Source organism: Perissodus microlepis, chromosome 8, assembly GCF_051167445.1.
Source record: "Perissodus microlepis isolate ML-2025 ecotype Zambia chromosome 8, ASM5116744v1, whole genome shotgun sequence".
In the NCBI taxonomy this organism is placed as follows: Eukaryota; Metazoa; Chordata; class Actinopteri; order Cichliformes; family Cichlidae; genus Perissodus; species Perissodus microlepis.
The window spans coordinates 8,800,331-8,817,728 of NC_140468.1; the positions used below are offsets into that span (position 1 = coordinate 8,800,331).

General features: G+C 39.7%; 1 protein-coding gene across 1 annotated transcript; it reads right to left on the minus strand.

Moving 5' to 3' along the window:
* Nucleotides 1-205: 205 nt before the first annotated feature.
* LOC146381327 (regulator of G-protein signaling 9-like) lies at nt 206-17,036 on the minus strand. Its single transcript, XM_084937314.1, has 19 exons — nt 16,833-17,036; nt 15,117-15,213; nt 14,309-14,359; nt 14,057-14,163; nt 12,671-12,722; nt 12,537-12,595; nt 12,383-12,459; nt 12,216-12,297; nt 9,377-9,439; nt 8,860-8,889; nt 8,709-8,770; nt 7,989-8,102; nt 7,788-7,903; nt 7,581-7,668; nt 6,928-7,066; nt 6,373-6,455; nt 5,982-6,105; nt 3,332-3,735; nt 206-2,771 (listed from the first exon to the last, which is right to left on the minus strand). Exons 1-19 carry the CDS (start codon nt 16,899-16,901, stop codon nt 2,609-2,611), a joined length of 1,980 nt encoding a protein of 659 aa, XP_084793440.1. The 5' UTR covers nt 16,902-17,036; the 3' UTR covers nt 206-2,608.
* Nucleotides 17,037-17,398: the final 362 nt, after the last annotated feature.

A 17,398-nucleotide genomic window follows, 5' to 3' on the forward strand; every position in this document is an offset into this window, starting at 1 on the left:
ATAAACTCCACACAGAAATACCCCAGTCAGGTGGTGGATTCACATCCAGAACCTTCATGCTGAGAGGTGACGAAATTTTGTGCTATTTTATCATATTAGCCCCCTGATTTCAATTTTTTTATTTGCATACTACAATAAAAAATAAAATTCTGAAAGCTGTATTAAAAAAATAGTTTAAAAGGCCAGTCCACCCAGATTTCAGGTGAACCTTTTTGCAAAGACAATCTTTTATTGAGGCACTTGACACAAGCCATGGAATGTACATATCAAATACAACAAATTTAAGGTCTTTTTCACATTCTTGCATCTGTAAACATGATAAAGATAATACATTCAGACAGTAAGTCCATGTTGTCCCTCATACAGGAGAGACTTGTGAGGGGAAAAATATCAACACCTCACTCAGAGTAGTGTACAGTACACAACAGCTACACAAAGTGTACAAAACAGCAGTGGAGTCAAATACAAAAACTACTGACCGACTCCCTTTAAAGTAACCCTTCATGCATGAAGAGCGTACGTCTCACAGGAGTGGATCAGCAAAAATAGTAGCATGTAGACAAGCTGCTCATGTGCTCTCATTTGACCTGAAACGCATCTATTTGGTCATTTCACATGTGCGTAAGAGGTAAGTAAACTAGGGTTCAGGCATCTAAGTCTATTTCGCATCACAAGAACACATCTCGACTTTAATAGATATATAGGTACATTATCAGTTAGCAGGCATGTGTGGAAGCAAAGTCTACAGATGTCTGCTTTGGATTATCACACTCTAGGATGTAAACATGTACTTCTTGAGAACTACTGGTGGTACTTATGGTCCTTGGCAATCACAAAAATACTTCAGTTTATCTCTTTTTATTCGTGCTGTTTTGTTTTCCCGTCCACTTGGCTCTAAGGAAGTATGCGTAGATGCCTGCTTAGTAAAAACTTCCAACAACAAACCAAACATAGCAAAATATCTCCAGTGTGTGGAGGCGGATAAGGCTGCTGTTGGGCTACAGTTTATCAGCAGGTACAGAATGAGGCTTGGGTATGAAAGCTACGGCTCATGTTTTGAAAGCGCTCACCCTGTTCTCCATGTGGAGCAGCCTCTGCCAAAACTACACCTCTATCCTAAATACAGGGCTCAGCTGGTGCTCACATTAGTAAGGGTTGGTGAATATAAGGCTGTAGTTAAAGGAATACTCCAGCAAAATCTAGATTTTGAGTGTTAAGACATTTTCTGCCTGTTGGCTTGGACTCGTGTTTTGTATCCACAGTGTTTTCTGTGCAAATATATAACAAATACTAAGGATTTCTTTTTACTTTTTATAGGTTTTGTTATTTTCCAGAATGTGTAATGGCTCAGTCATACTTGAGTATAAAATAGGATGACAACCTCCTTGCTGCTAAAAAAAATCTGTGATTGCACAATGAATTCTTTTCACATTTAGTAACCGATTGCACCTGGTTACCCAGAGGCTGCGCGTGTAACACTTTCAGCCTGTGGGAGACTACTGGGAATTGCAAGACAGCTGCACAAGTCACCTGATGGGAGGCAACCTGTCTCCAAACAATCACCGTCCAACTCGGACTGATTGCAATCACTCTCAGACAGATTTCTAACACACTGCAATCAATCTGAGTACGTCTGAGTCAATGAGCACAAGTTCTCTGTGGACTTGAACAAACTCATTGCCAGATCTATTCTGGTCATTTCCTCCTGAGACTCAACTCATTTATTTATGTCCTCTGTAGTGAACACGCAAATCACAAAACATATTAAACTGAAAGATTCCATTCTCAGGACAATATTCCCATACAAAAAGGAAGGTCGCCAAGCAACAGTGTTATTTTGCAGTTAAATAACCGTCCTGCTGCAACTACGGGACTTTTTGTTGAAGAATTTCAGTTTCAAATCTATGAGGTTCTGGGTGGAGTCAGAATGTATGTAGTAAATGTGAATTTCTGATTAATGTGAGTTTCTGTTTATGCAGATGGCAACAAATTTGTAACAGAGGGCAACAGTTACAATTTCTGCCAATTTATCAGAGTTAATTACCATATCATCACAAACAGCTTTTTTGCTGTCATTAAACTTATTCAGTCACAGATAGCAGATAGACAACAGTCTGACCCATCATGTTGCTGTTTAATCATTGCCTTGATGTACCAAAGTTGGTTTGAAGGTGAAACCTGACTGTAAGATGTGGTCTCGGTCTTTGAAGCAACCATTTCAGTGACAACAAGGTTGCAAGTTTTGCTTTTCTTGATGTGACGCTAGCATAAAGAAGGCTTTAAAACACTCTTCAGACCATTATTTGCTATATATGGACATAACCACGCCTGCATAAACTCTTTGTACTGAGCCATATTGTTGAAAACAAAATGTTTTGAAAGTTCTGAGCATGGACTGAAATTAGGATTGTGCTGCAACATGTGTGACAATGGGGCATTTCAAGCCAACAGGCAGGCAGGTTCAGCAAGTTAATGTTTGGTCCACTCTAGACAGCCATTTTTAGAGTATTCCAGAAAGAGTACTGTCAGTCTGTCCTCTTGTTGATTGAATTTATGTTATACATTATGGTCTGGTCCCACCATTTTATACCTGTGTAATTCCAGTGTATTAGCCTGTCCCATTCTGTGGAGTGAGGCTCTCCCAAGGGCAGATGATCTCTTTGGTTCCCACTCTTTCTCGAGAGACAGCTCTGTTCTCCTCATCCTCATCCTCAGACTCAATGGGGTAGATGCGGCACTCCGGAGGAATATCCACTTTGATCTGAAAAAAGCTGAGAAATGTTTCAGAAAAAGACGAGGTCATCAGGGGCTGATCTGATATTATTTGTCACGTTAGCAACATAAACTTTTACTTTGTGTACCTTAGTAGCCAAACTAGATACAAAGTCTGCATACACAGCCATGACTAAAATACATACATTGTATGTAATATAACAATATTTACATGTGCTGTGTCAGTTAAATAAATAACTGAATATGAGATGACAGTTTTGACTTCCAGCTTTTATGCAAAGATGTTCCCATCATATTGGTTTTGTAGGAACTGTAGCTCCAATATTGCATATGTATGAATTTTTGCAATAAAAACAAAAATAAATAATTGTATTAAAAATTGAATAATTTTTCTTTTTCCTTTCTTGCAGTTAACAAATAGTCCTAGTGTCCAAGTTACAGATAACAGCCTCTTCCTCAGGCCTGTTCTACAACTGTTTCACTTCTTGTTTCAGCGCTTCCACCTAAATTTAAAGTAAAATAAGACTCCTGGATTGGAGCGAAAATGATGGAAAACATATGACTTTCAAAGTAAAAGTCCTGCATGACTGTCACGTACTTGCCAATCCGTCTGGGCGGAGCCTGACTAGGTTCATCTGGGCTGATTGGCTGTATGCGGCTGCTTGTCCCGGCAGCTGGATTACATTTAGGTGACAAGCTAGCAAACATAGAGGAGGGAGTGCAGCCACGCTTGAGTAGACGACGCAGGGATAGAGCCATGCGAGACTTGGACACGTTCCCTCCTGCAGATGCTCGGGCCTCAGGGTTCCCTTCACTTCCCCCCTCACTGGCTTCCGCTCGCCGCTCAGAGGCAGAGGTGCTGTCTAAGGCCACGCTGATGGGGGACGGACAGGCTGGGGTGTGGGCCAAAAAGGGAAGAGAGGGCGAGGCGTTGGCAGAGGGGGGGTCAGTCATGCCAGAATAGACAGCGAGGTGGGGCACAGGAGTGGTAAAGCGGCACAGCTGTGAGGTCAAAGGGCAAGAGACACAAGTCAGAGGGCATCCAGACAGATAAATACATGTCTGTGTTTGGAAATTTTTTAGCAGATGCTGCCCTGAATACATCACTATTCTGTTTACAGACCTAACAAGAGACATAACACGCAAAAGGTTTCATAACATCAACTTCATTATAACAATATAGAGTGGGCAAGACATAGGTATGGAGAAGTATCACTTTCTGTAACCACAGGAAATTAATATTTAGCCTCCAAGACAATCTCACTGTCCACTCAAAGTAAAGAAAGGTCTGACCAGCATTCAGCTTTGCTGATTCATGATAGTAAAGCTCACATTAGAGCACCACACTTTCATCTCAGAGAGCACAGCACTTTAAAAAACATAACATCTGTAACTGAGTAGGGAAAATGGGCTTTGATAGCGTATCCTGATTTTCCAGCTGTTTTTTGTCCTCAGGCTGACATACCCCTGGGACAAATGCCTCAGTGCCTATGATGTCATAACAGTGAGTCCTGCTCCAGATGGAAAAACAATAACAACTTTTTTGTTTTAAGTGATGACGATAACAGTCATCACTTTTATCATCAACCCATGATATCAGTGTTGGTCTCAAAACCCCACAGTGCTGCGATGATTACCCGAGATCTTCATAATGTGTTATCCCATATGCCTATGATGCCGTTTCTTGTCTGTCGACTTCTAAGTATTTTAAAATATGTTCTCCCCACTCTGCACAATTGTTTGCAGGTGCCTCGGCTGAGGCACATAAATCTGCTTTTGCAATACTGATAAAAATTTTCCAGAATATTCTTACGAGCTATCACAGGGTCGGCAGTAGCCCAGGAGATTTTTGATTCTAGCTCTCACTGTTGCTTGTTGCCTGCAGCATTTTAATTTTACTTTAAATGGATATCCAACCTAAGCATCACAGGCATTGTGAATGGAGGCATGTTGCTGTTTTATTAGCTAAATCCAGAATTTTTTTTCTTGCCAAATAAATTTGTAGTACACTCCTTTTAACTTGTTTTGCCCTTAGCTTCGGTTTCCTATTGTTTAACTCTGCTTTTTAGCAAAGGTTAATGTAAGCTATAAAAATATAACGGCAATGCTCATCAGTTTTGATAGGTGGAGAACCATACCTCACTCTATGGTGGAAAAATGCTGTTTTAATAAGTTAATATGCATTTTAATATCATCTCAATGATCAAGCTGTAGAAACAAGCGTATGTTTACAACAAGTGCAAATGGTTAAGTAAATTTGCAAACTTATGTTGGTCTTAACTTTGCACTTTCGCGTCACAAAAAAGCAGGTTTTGAAAGAAAGAAACAATGGAAGGGAGGAAGGAAGGAAGGAAGGAATTGGAATGCATTGCGCTACAATCGAATTAAATGGAAAAATGAAAACGTGAATAAATGACGGCTTAAGTCCAAACACATAAGTATGAGGTGGTTTTATGAATGTTTTATTACCTTATGACTGATAACAAAGACAACTCAAAACATACTAAACAACAGTGAATGCACAGAGATGGACAGCACAGTAAATGTATCATGACAAACAAAAAAACAGACAACACTTACAGCTTACATGGACGTAAATGTCAGCGATGACAATAGATGGCTATTTGTCTTCTTCTTGTAGTAATTTATTAACATGAGTTGCAAAAAAAGGTTGGTTCAGATTTTGAAACATGCATTTCCAAAGACGTCAAACATGTGACTCACACAGAAATATAAAGTATGTTTACATAGAGCCTGATCAATATACGATTTTTAAGACCGATATGTGTTGATTTGAAGATCTAATATTTTGACACATATCCTAAAAGCTATCTATCTACGAAAGTGCTCTCTGGTGAAAAAAACTATGCAGCATCAATGCACAAACATGATTAAAGTTGTTATGAGGCACAACAACTTCAATTCTTTAAATTTCAAAGATTTTATTTATCAGTCATTACCAATATTGATACCAATAGATCAGCAAACAGCTAATTTCAGCAGATATATCAGCACGCTGATAAATTATCTGGGCTCTTGTCTATGACTCTTCACTGAAAGGTCTAATAGCAACATATTATAGATGTTTTCTAATTTATTATATAACATTATATCCTGTCTAAACATATAATGTATTACATGTATTATATGTAACTATTATACCAATTAGACAAATAAAATTAGTCATTTTTAACTGAGGTGCGACGAGGAGGCGCCTCTTTGCCCTGTTGGCTGAGTTTGCTCATGACCTGTGTGATGTCAACAGGGGCACTGGCGGCCATCTTGGCCTTTTGCTCCTGCTCCTGTTGCCGGATGATGATGGGACTGAGACTGGGCCGTCTGTTTCTTGCATTTTGCTCCAACTGGTTGTCACTGGGATGATGTATGGGGAGGGGAAAAGAAACAGGAACAAGGTAAGAGTTGAAAGTGGAAAATTCAGGATTGTCTTTAAGAGTACAGAGGAGAGAAGAGAAAATTTGAGTTTTATGTTATATATTTGTTAGGGTTGTTTAGACTGCAACATTCCTCTTTGCTGTGACTAAGACGTATTTTCTGTTAGTCAAACTAAAACCTTCAAATAAATCTTCCAACAATGTCTGAGAAAAGCTCCACAAATTCAATGCAAAAAGTGCCTCTTACCTGAACTTGTGTTCCTCGGGACATACGGCCTTCTTCGTTGTTTCCTTAAACACTGGAGATTTTAGGTATCGGCCATATGAGTCCTGCAAAATGCAAAATGCTATCAGTTGGTCCAGTGAGTTGGTCTCTTACAGGTACAGATACAACGCCACCGTTCCCTTCTGATTTAATCATAGACATCCAGGTCTGAAAAGTGAAGCCAATGCAGAAATGCCTTAAACTTCCTTTCTTTACAGTGGCCAGCAGGGGGCACCTCATCTGGTCACAAAGTTCATATTGTATAAAGGTCAATGAGAACATTATCCTGCTACTTAATCATTTATGACACCAGTTAACAATTTTTTGTGAGTTTATGGTCTCAATAAAAATCTAATCTGATACTTTGTGATGTTTAGTTTCAAATCATGCTCCCATTTAGAGCAAATTACACACGTTGCTATAGCATGGGCATGCATAGCGCCATCAGCTCCACAGTCAGCTCAAACCAAAATCCAAAAAGGTATTTTAATTTATGCAGTCTCTGCACTGATCACACCTACTGACATGTTTACTGACCTTCTTCATGAGCATGTAGATGTGAGTCTGGGCTGCATCCAGGACGTATCTGTGTGGGTGTTTCAGACCTTTCACTGTGATTTCCATCGTCTTTCCATCGATGTTGATCCATCGTGGAGCACCGCGTGCCAGGAAAGTCCTGAGATCAATGAAAGTGGGAGGAATGAAGAGGAAATGCTTTGACACTTACATGGAAAAACCTCAAAAGCCACATAAAAACTTCTTCTTCAGTAAAGATGTGAGAAAAAATATCCACTGCATTGTTTTCATCATTTAATCATCAGTTAAAGTAACACTATACTTGCAGGTAAAGTTCACTACATGCAAAGTTTAGATTTAAACTGTAATTAATCTAAGGCGTATTATTTCTGGCTGATGGCAACCAAAATTTGTATTCATTCTCAGTTTTATTTTAAGTTTTAATCTCTATTAATTAAAATAATTGAGTGAATTTAATGTTAAAAATAAAAAATAAAAACACTGAATGTCCAACATGTATTTGTGTCACTATTAAACTAATAAATATAACTATTAAAGAGTCATAAATCACTGTCAGTAAACATAGCTGGCGATTTTTAAATCAAATAATACTTTCTTCTCCACTGTCTTCAATATTTACCAGAAGACTAATATATTCTTCAAGAAGTTCTTACTTGTAGATCTGCTCTGCTTTCTCTTTCATTGTCGCAGCAGTGCCCCACTTCAGATCCTCACAACCTTCCCAGAATGCCAAGTTCTCACCTGAGTAGGTTTAGAGAAAATAACCAGATATAAACTCAGATTATTCCTAACCCCTTCTACTGAAGGAAAGCTTAACATCAGGACCAACAGTGACTTTAAATTGCACCAGACTATCATACCGCTGAACTCTTTCTTTAGGAACAGTCTGAAGTCATCTCGTCCTCGAGGGTCTGAAAGGAGCTCTCCAAAGCTGAACGTCCACCTCTCCACACGCATTTTAGTGGGTATTTCCACACTGTGCCACACAGATAACAAAAACAAGATATTCTTAATTATTGTCCAAAATCAGTGACTTCTATAAGTATAATCATCTTACGCACTTGGGCATGTTCAAAGCCCAGTATGTGACGTCATCAGTGAGCCAGGGGTTGCTGGGAAGACACTTGGACAGAAAAGGGTCGTGGCCTTTATAAGTGGCACAGTATTTCACCAACCTGCAGTGGAGGGAAAAACACGTCACCATCGACCACACTGAAGGAAAATAACGTCTTTAACCATTAATGATGCAGCCACACAGAAACAGTAAAGCAAGTGCAGCCAAGCCCACAGGAGGCATAAGTCACATTATCTAATCCCTCATCAGTCAGAGAACAGCAAATACACTTGACAATACATGTTTGTCTATGGTGAAGATTTTCATTTTCTTTTTATTTGCTGGAAAGACACGTGGGAAATATGTCACAGTAAAAGATTCAAGTGAACTTTCTACTAGCTAGCCACTGAGCTAGCTACTTATCATCTAATCAGGGCCAGTATTTTTCTTTTTTTTACTGAGAAACTGAGACTGTTGTGGAGGGCTACACCAATAAGCTTAAGCAGCCCTCCACAACGGTCCCACTTTCTCAACTGCCTATCCCTGAAATCTTTTCTAAGACTAGCTTTAACCTGTGTGACCTTTACAGATCACTCAGTGGGGTTATGCTGAAACTAATGTGCATGTGTTACTTTAAGGCATACAGCTAACGGAGCAGCCAGGGTATAGGAGGGGTACTGGTTTGCTACAGATAGTAGCGAGCTTGTTATATGAGGGACTGTCTTACGCGCCAATGGACACTGATGATTTCACTCTGGGGCGCATGATGGACTGCTGGGTGAAAATCATCTACAGGGAGAGAAATGACAGCCAGAATAACACAGAGCTGCCACTATACTTGATCAATAAAACATCCGAGTGAGAAGAAAAAAACTTACGATCCTCTCGTAGTCATCGGGTGTTTTTGCCTGAAGAAAAGGGTATTAAAAGTATGAGTACAGATAATAAGCCATATACTTTATGACTTCACAGTTAGGACACTGTGTATGTATTTCTGCACAGAAAAAAGCACTGTTTTATACATCACTTCTTTATCATTGTTGGACTCATGATGAGCACTTGTGAACACTAACCTTCAACATCATTTCACAACCTGAGCTGAGATTCAGGTACTTTTTTTTGTTAGCAAGTATTATAACAAGTGCATTCATGAGGTGATGTGAGTGTGTGCAGATGTGTTCACAACCAGCTTAAAAGTCTGGGTTTTGAAAACATAGCCGTAGGAAATGCCTGCAGAGAAGAAGAAAGGAAAAGAGAAGGCCTTAATTTTAATAAAAGAAAACAGCATACATATCATTTACTGTACCTGCATTAATGCATTAAAGCTTCTTATGGGATATAAGCTGATTGAAAGGAATTATGTTCATGCGGGTCAGGCAGAGACTCACCTGTTACCTCGTGTGCATTTGGATCTATTAGTCTTTCCAGTCCATAGTCCATGGCACTCACTGTCCCTGGCTACATACACATCAACAAAAGAGAATTACACAGTGTTTACCAAAGGACTAATTAATTAAAGCAGATGGCTGTTTTATAATGCTAATCATCAGCGGATAATGTGTCGTACTTCACATGGCCATCTCAAACAAGAAGAGGCCAATCACCAAATTCACTCTTGGTCATTACGAATACATCTTCAAGTACTTTATTTGTTTCCCACGGGGGGCTTTAAAATGCATTAACTTTAAATCACATTTAGCAGTCATTACGATCAATCTGAATCTGTAAGATGAAGTTTTAAGGACAGCATATGTTATTTACATCAAGGTGTCATTATATTTATTTTTAAACATGAAACATCTGTTTCTGCTTTTATTGAATACTGATTTTTTTTAGAAAAGGTCAAAAGTTTCTTCCTTTTTAAATTGTGCATCTTAAATCAAGAGTGTGCATATCTGATTTAGTATTTAGAAGGAATGAAATGCTTGAAGGCTGGAAGACGGAAGAAATATCTATCCTTTTTGTCTGAAAAGCTTTAAAATACACAAACCAACAAATGCAAAGCAGTTAATACTCTGATTTTGTAAGTATCAATCGGCCACAGCATTTAAACTTCCTGTCTAATACTGTGTCAGCAGACACAGGAGCCCCTTTTGTGTCTGACAGCAGGACGTTTGATCGAACTGGGATTTAGGAACTTCGGATGGGTTAGTTGTAGTTGTACCTCAAAATTCCTGGCAGAACTTGACCTATCAGCTTTTAATGTTGGTAGCTGATTAGTATATAATAAAAGCAGCTGTTTGCTTTATTTTACAGTATGCATATGGAAATCTCAACTGAAGGATTGACAACAGAGCACCCTTGCAGCAATAACTCATGTGCCATGAAACACAAATTAGTGCCAGTGCCAGTGACCCTCATTAGGTCAAAGTCTTCTGTGTATACACTATATTGCCAAAGGATTCACTCACCCATCCAAATTATTTAATTTCAGGTGTTCCAATCACGTCTGTGGCCACAGACATAAAATCAAGCACCTGGCGTGTAGACTGCTTCTGCAAACACTCACAGATCTTAGGACCTCAGTGAATTCCAGCGTGGTACTGTGATAGGATGCCACCTGTACAACAAGTCAAGGCATGAGCAGGCAGAGTGGGGTCAGCAGATACTGAGGTGCATAGTGTACAGAGGTCATGAACTTTCTGCAGAGTCGAGCACTACAGACCTCGAAACTTCACGTGTGCCTTCAGATTTGCTCAAGAACAGCATGTAGAGAGCTTCATGGAATGGATTTCCAATGCTGAGAAGCTGCATTCAAGCCTTACGTTACCAAGTACAATAGAAAAGCGTCATATGCAGTGGTGTGAAGCATGCCCAACCTAGACGTGCTCTCTGGAATGATGAATCATGCTTCTCTGTCTGGCAATACAATGGATAAGTAGTTCCAGTGAAAGGAACTGTTAATGCTTCAGCATACCAAGACAATTTTGGACAATTTCATGCTCTCAAGTTTGGCAATAGTCCCTTCCTGTTCCAACATGACTGTGCACCAGGGCACAAAACAAGATCCATAAAGACATTAAAGAGCGATTCTGGTGTGGAAGAACTTGACTGGCCTGCAGAGTCCTAATCCAATAGAACACCTTTGTAGCAGAGACCAGGAGCTAGGCCTTCTGATCCAACATCAGTGTCTGACCTCACAAATGGGATTCTGGAAGAATGGTCAAAGGTTCCCATAGACACACTCATAAACTTTATAGAAAACCTTCCAAGAAGAGTTGAAACTGTTATAGCTTCAGAGGATGGGCCGACATCATAATAAACCCTGTGGCTTAAGAATGGGATGTCACTCTAGTTCATACGCATGTGAATGCAGACAAGCAAATACTTTTGGCAATATAGTGTACCTCACTTCTGAAAGGACACAACACAAGTCACAGGCTACAATGTGCTACATTACTGAACAGGTCACCAGTAATCAACACAATATTCTTCCTAAAGGCTGAAGTCATAAACAATGAAAAGCACAACTGTTTAACATTATGCATTTAACTGTGTTTTTATTATGGTCCTACTTTATATGATGTGACCATATAGTTTATGGTGACATATATTATGCAACCAAAACTTTAGAAAGACATATTTCTGCAATATGAGAGATGTTTGTGCAGGAAAATCCCAGTAGATCAGCAGTTTCTGAAGTGAGAATATCCTCAAACATCTTTGCACTTAATCAAATGACTGCAAACCAATTAACTCATGGGAAACACATGGGTCTTTGGTTGGGAGCTGTCACTGTCTTTGGTAACTGTTCTAGCTGTAATCCAGCATCACAGCACAAGAAGCTCGATGTGCACAAGGTGCAAACCACTGTACCACTTTCTCCCATGCAGTGTGAAATATTAATCAGTTGTGCCCTTTTCCTCTGACTGGACATGCAGTGGTAATGAGACATCATGGGTAGCGATAATGAGATACCCTGGGAAGTATTGCAGTGTGGTGCAATTTACTTTCTTACTTCTCTGTTTACCTGCAATGTACCAATATCTGCTGTTTACTGTTCAGGCTTGATAACTATATCTGTGCGTATATGCTTATATTATCTCATATTGTGGGGACATAAATGTGTTTATATAATCACATAGTGAGACCCAGCTCCTTTTGGTGGCAAAAAGCCATTCTCATTCACGCAAATCATAAAGGACTTGGTTGAGTGACGGCTAGTCTAAATCTTCAAATATAAATTCACAAATGTCTTCTGTAGTGATGGAAACATGCCTGTGTGTGTTCTCACCGGAGGTCTATGAACCACCCAGTAGGCTCTCTCCTGACAGTCAAACACCACACGGTCCGGTTTCTTTCTCTCCTTCGCAGCTCTAAAGCCCAACCCAAACACAGAGAGTCGTAACACATTGTTACCCTTAACGCTTCCCGACATCACTGAGCTTCCTGCACACCCACCTATACTGCTCTTTAGCTTGCATCACTATAAAATCCCATTTATGATTCATCCACTTGTGAAGATGGTTGTACTGCTCCTGAGGACATAAAACAACACCTCAGTAAATGCCAACAGAGAAAATTAATTTCCGTGGGATTCGTGTCCAATTCTCACCTGCTCGTGCAGCTCCAGGATTCCTTTCTTACGTATGTTTCTTTTTGCCAGGTAGATTGCTTCAGTAACAAAAACATAGACGGATGTTAACGGTAAGTGATTCTTGGTAACAGGATGCATTCAGATACACTCACCATAATCTGTATCCTCAACAGGCCACTGCTGTGTGGGCCAGAAATATGGTGTCTGCAAACAGTGGAGGGCAGAGGTGATGATTAGCAGTAAGCGTTTTTGTGAGTGGGATTCATTTCTTGCAGATTTAAGGGTGTTTTTTGTTGGTTGTTTTCAATTTGGAGTCATTCAGGAAACTAAAGCCAGACTAATTTGGGGTTTCACATCATAAAATAAATACGAAGGAAATTGGTTTTACCTCGCTTTAGTGGTTTTGTGTCTTGTAATGGTAAACTCTTTTATTATCTAATCATTGCATGTTACAGCAGAGATGCTAAACCCATTACAGAAAATCTGGCACATGCCGCTTTCTGGAACCAATTTACCAATGGGAAATTACCATGGTCAGTAATGTTGATAAAATGAATCAGCTAATATATTAAAAATAATGACTGAATGCAGAATTAAATATGTATATCACACTGAAAAAAATTCTTTCAAAAAACTAAAAATATCCCCAAAATTTTCTGACAGTAATTCTAATTTTTACCAAAATGTACGGGCATTTCTATGTATTGTAAAAATGCAATGCATAGTGAAAAACATCCATAAAAAGTAATATGGAAAATTCCTTTATTTTAAAAATGGTGAATGTTTTTACAAAGATGTTTTTTTTATTTCAGTGTAGGGCCTTTCTGTCTTTTTTATGAAGAACAAAAAAAGTATTAAAAAAAAAAACAATATTCTGCACTGAAAAAAATGCAGCACTGTTTTAAACTGAAGGAATTTTACATTTAATTTTTACACATTTTTGAAAATAAAGGTTTCTCACATTTTTACATTTCTGGATGGACAAACATCCAGGAAGTGCATGATTTTACTTCACAAGGCTCGATCAACCTTTTTTTTTTAACCTTCCATGGCTCCGCATTTTATTTTGAACTTACATGATATACCGACATAATTATTCTTAGAAGTTGCTATGTGCTCAGGCTAAGAGACACAGCAACTTTCTAACCTTTACATCAAATGAATTTGATGTACTGATGTGTTTTTATCACAATCTTTTAGGCTTTGCACCTAATAAATTAGCAACTGCTCTGTCGTTTTCTGTTTTCTTGTAAATAAACAACAGTCACACTTAAATGACTTTTGCAAGCATTTCAGTTTACATTGCATTTTTGCATGAGTTGTGGAGACACTAGATAGCAGGAACAGGACTGCACACTATGTGTGTTTCTGCATGACTATGTGCATCCCTTTTTGCATGTTAACAACACGCAAAAACACTGTTCAGTGTGCAGCAATGAAAACTAAATCTTCCCATAGCCAGAAATACTGTTTTGGAAGATCGTTTGGCTTTGCTGCAGCTGAGATTTTAGCTAAGCTTTAAAATGTGGTGTGTTTACCTGGAAGCGATACAGGGATGCATCTGGTTTGACCACTAAACGCTTGTGGTCTTGTATAGGGTAGATGTATCCTAACGCCACCAGCATGGAGCCAAAACTCCTCGCCTCTGAATAAAAAAGACAGATTTGCTATAAATGAGGTTCTATCACCAATTTTCACTGTCAGCTAACATGATAACATCCTAAAACTGTCTTCTTTTTATCAAAACACACACTTTGAACTGGGATGGCATCAGCTGCCTGATCTCTCACCTTGTGCATCGATTTGGAATCTGTCTGCTAACCACACAACTATGTCTTCACCTGAGGAAAAAGGACTCAAGGTCAGAAGTAACAAAGAATCTATGGAAATAAACAACACTAGTCAAAAGGGCAGCTTGAACAGCAAACAACTTTAAATATACTGTATGTTGTTTATGTCCATCAGTGCATGCCTGTAAATGCCAGACAGCTAATGTCAAAGAGAGACATGGAAGGAGAAAAGGGAGGAGGAGAAGGATGACAAGTGAAGAAGAGAGAAAATGACAGAAAGGCAAAGGAAAGAAACAAGAGGAAGAAAGAAACTAAGAAAGGAAAGGAAAGCTTGTGAGATGAAAGAAAGGGGGAAAGGGGGAGGAAAAGGAAACAGGAAAAGCCAAGGAATCAGAGATGGAGAGAAAACAAAACAGCAAAGAAAGTGAGAGAGGGAAGTGGAGAGAGCAGCAGAGAAGCCTTTGGTATGTTTTCATTCATTCAGCTGCGGGCATTCAAAGCTTGCAGGTGACGTAGAAGTCTGGGTTCCCTCTCTTCTCCTCCTCCACCACCTACTGCCTGCATTCCTCTTGCTTCGGGCTCTACATGTTTGTTTCCTCTCGCCTGCTCAATCATCATCCTCCTCCTTCACCTCCTACTTTTTCCCTCTCTCTGTCTCTGAGACCATGGGGTTGTCATGGAGATGAAATCTGTAGCTCCAACACCGTGGTATCCTCTGGCGAGGTTGTGCAGGTACAGTCACTCAACGAGCCGCTGGATAAAAATCAAGCCACTGTAGTGTATGTGAGAGTGTTTGTGTCCACTTTACCAGTAATAGCATGTGGTATTGTGGTGATAACCAGTCTCTGAGGCTGTAGCTTCACTCCCGTTGTGGGGTCCTGCATCTCGAGGACCACCTTCTCTGCCTGCACAAAAAAAGGTTGTGAGGAGGTGTCACATCAGAGCTCACAGTGTAGGTTTTTGGGGCAGCAGATTTGATTGTAAATCCTAAATTTTGATCAGTGAAATTCACATGACGGTGATGATGATCATTAGTGTAATCTCGAGCATGCACAGCATTACCATTAACCTCTTTTCTACTTAATGAAAGGCAGAGAAAGCTGCATTAAACTGTGTCTCACGGATTAAAAAAGGACAAATTTCCCCCCCTGGGATGTTAAGGCTCGATGTGTAAGCTTGTAATTAATACTTCCTATCAGACAAATGCCGAATGATTCGGTTTCTGTGTCTCTCCAAACAACTGTTCAGCTTTTTAGTCCAATGACTGGATTACAGTTTTAATGCTGCATTAGAAAGTGGTGAGAAGCGAGATGACGGGATTGTTTCAAGCCCTGATCTCATGGCTTTTGTTTGGCTTGTGTGGGAGGTTTGTGATGACTCACTGCCCTCTAAACAGTTTTTCAGCTATCATACCATCTGATCCCAGAGCTCCCCCACAACTTAGGTGTGTACGGCAGAGGAAGAAATCCTGTAGTACATTAATTCACTTTATGTGTGTGTGTGTGTGTGTGTGTGTTTGTGAGAGAGAGAGAGAGAGAGAGAGAGAGAGAGAGAGAGAGAGAGAGAGAGAGAGAGAAAGAGAGAGAGAGTGTGTTTGTAGCTGACTCCTGGGTCTTTTTGAAGTGGCTTTGTGCTTTGAAGTCAACCTGGAGAGGCTATAAGCCCCAGACTGAGCTGGACCAAAGTGGGCTTTCATTGACCAAAACACAAAGTTCTCCAGGAAATGGATTCTGTGTGCATTCCCCTGGAGAGAGGGGGACACTGTGTGAGTGCTACATGTGAAAGCTCATGTCTTGATTTTTTCCTTCCATTTATTTATTTATTTTTTCTAATGTTAAAACATTCTCTTTGGTGACCATCCAACTGAATTTTAAATATGAGATGATGAATGAAGGACTGCTCTGGCTGGCCTCACACCCACCCACACACACACACACACACAATTCACACAGCGCCTGGATTAACTTCTTTCCAGCAGCTGGTTGGTGTAGATGGAGGTATTGATACTGATCCAGGCCTAATGCTTATTAAACAGAACGACCTTATCACAGTGAAAAGGTTGAAACAGAACACAGTCTGACAGCTATATAGAGTGTAAGGGGGAAGCTGACATGACATCTGATTTACAGTATGTTGACATCATTCTGAAACATGAGTATATGAATAACATCTCTAATAACCCTTAATAACTAAAGTCCATATTATTAAAGAAATGCATGTTTGCTATTGGGTTTCCCTAAAGCTTGTTGTAGTCCAAATGGTACCTGTGGGTTTTAATCCTTAACGGAATGACCATCCTTAATAAATCTAATCAATGAAAGCATTGGGATTTCCAGAGAATATTATAGATTATTATAGTGCAAATGCCAGCAACAGCCTGGGTTTGTGAGGTTCCTGTAAGCCAATACAGTCCAAGCATTGCGTTAGAGAATTTATACAAGTCACTAATGATGCGTCTGCAGCAGGTATAATCTATAAGCCTGTGCTCTGGTTTACATCATCTAATGTAAGCTGTGCAGCCCACCTTTTTGAGACAAGCCATCCGTGGTCGGTACCTCTGTCCATGATCCCGGAGAACGTTTCGGATGGTCATGTTGTCTGATGCTTTGCACCGCTCTCTCTCTCTCTCTCACACACACACACACACATACAACACTGCTGCCGCCTGTGAGAGCCCTGTGTGTCGTGTGGGGATGCTTGAGGGGAAGTGCAACACTGATCGATGGTGATGTTGCCTTCAAATGTCCCCCCTAAACCTCTCACTTGGAAAAACGGAAACTGTTAATGTGTCAATATTTTATCTTTTTAAAATTGAATTAGGATTAAATTACCCGTATGGCACTTCAGGCATGTAATAAAAAGTTGACAGTTCCAATAAGAGTAACAAAGAATTGTCTAAAATAGGTTTAAGTAATTGCAATGTGAACCCGTTTTAGTTAAATATAGGCAATAATTTAGTGCTCTTTATCTCATCAATGCTATAAACGCAAAGACAGAAGGTCAAATACATCCACTTTCACAAAACCAAGTTTTTTTCCGTAAAGATTTCAAATTTTATTGATCTTCAGCAGAGCGTTCAACTGCAGATAG

Excerpts from the sequence above, each read along its gene's own strand:
- LOC146381327 (XM_084937314.1), bottom strand. The coding sequence starts at position 16,901 with ATGACCATCCGAAACGTTCTCCGGGATCATGGACAGAGGTACCGACCA. Across the intron at positions 15,214-16,832 it reads GGATGGCTTGTCTCAAAAAG|GCAGAGAAGGTGGTCCTCGA; the intron begins GTGGGCTGCACA and ends TTTTTTGTGCAG. Across the intron at positions 8,103-8,708 it reads TCATCAGTGTCCATTGGCGC|GTTGGTGAAATACTGTGCCA; the intron begins GTAAGACAGTCC and ends CCTCCACTGCAG.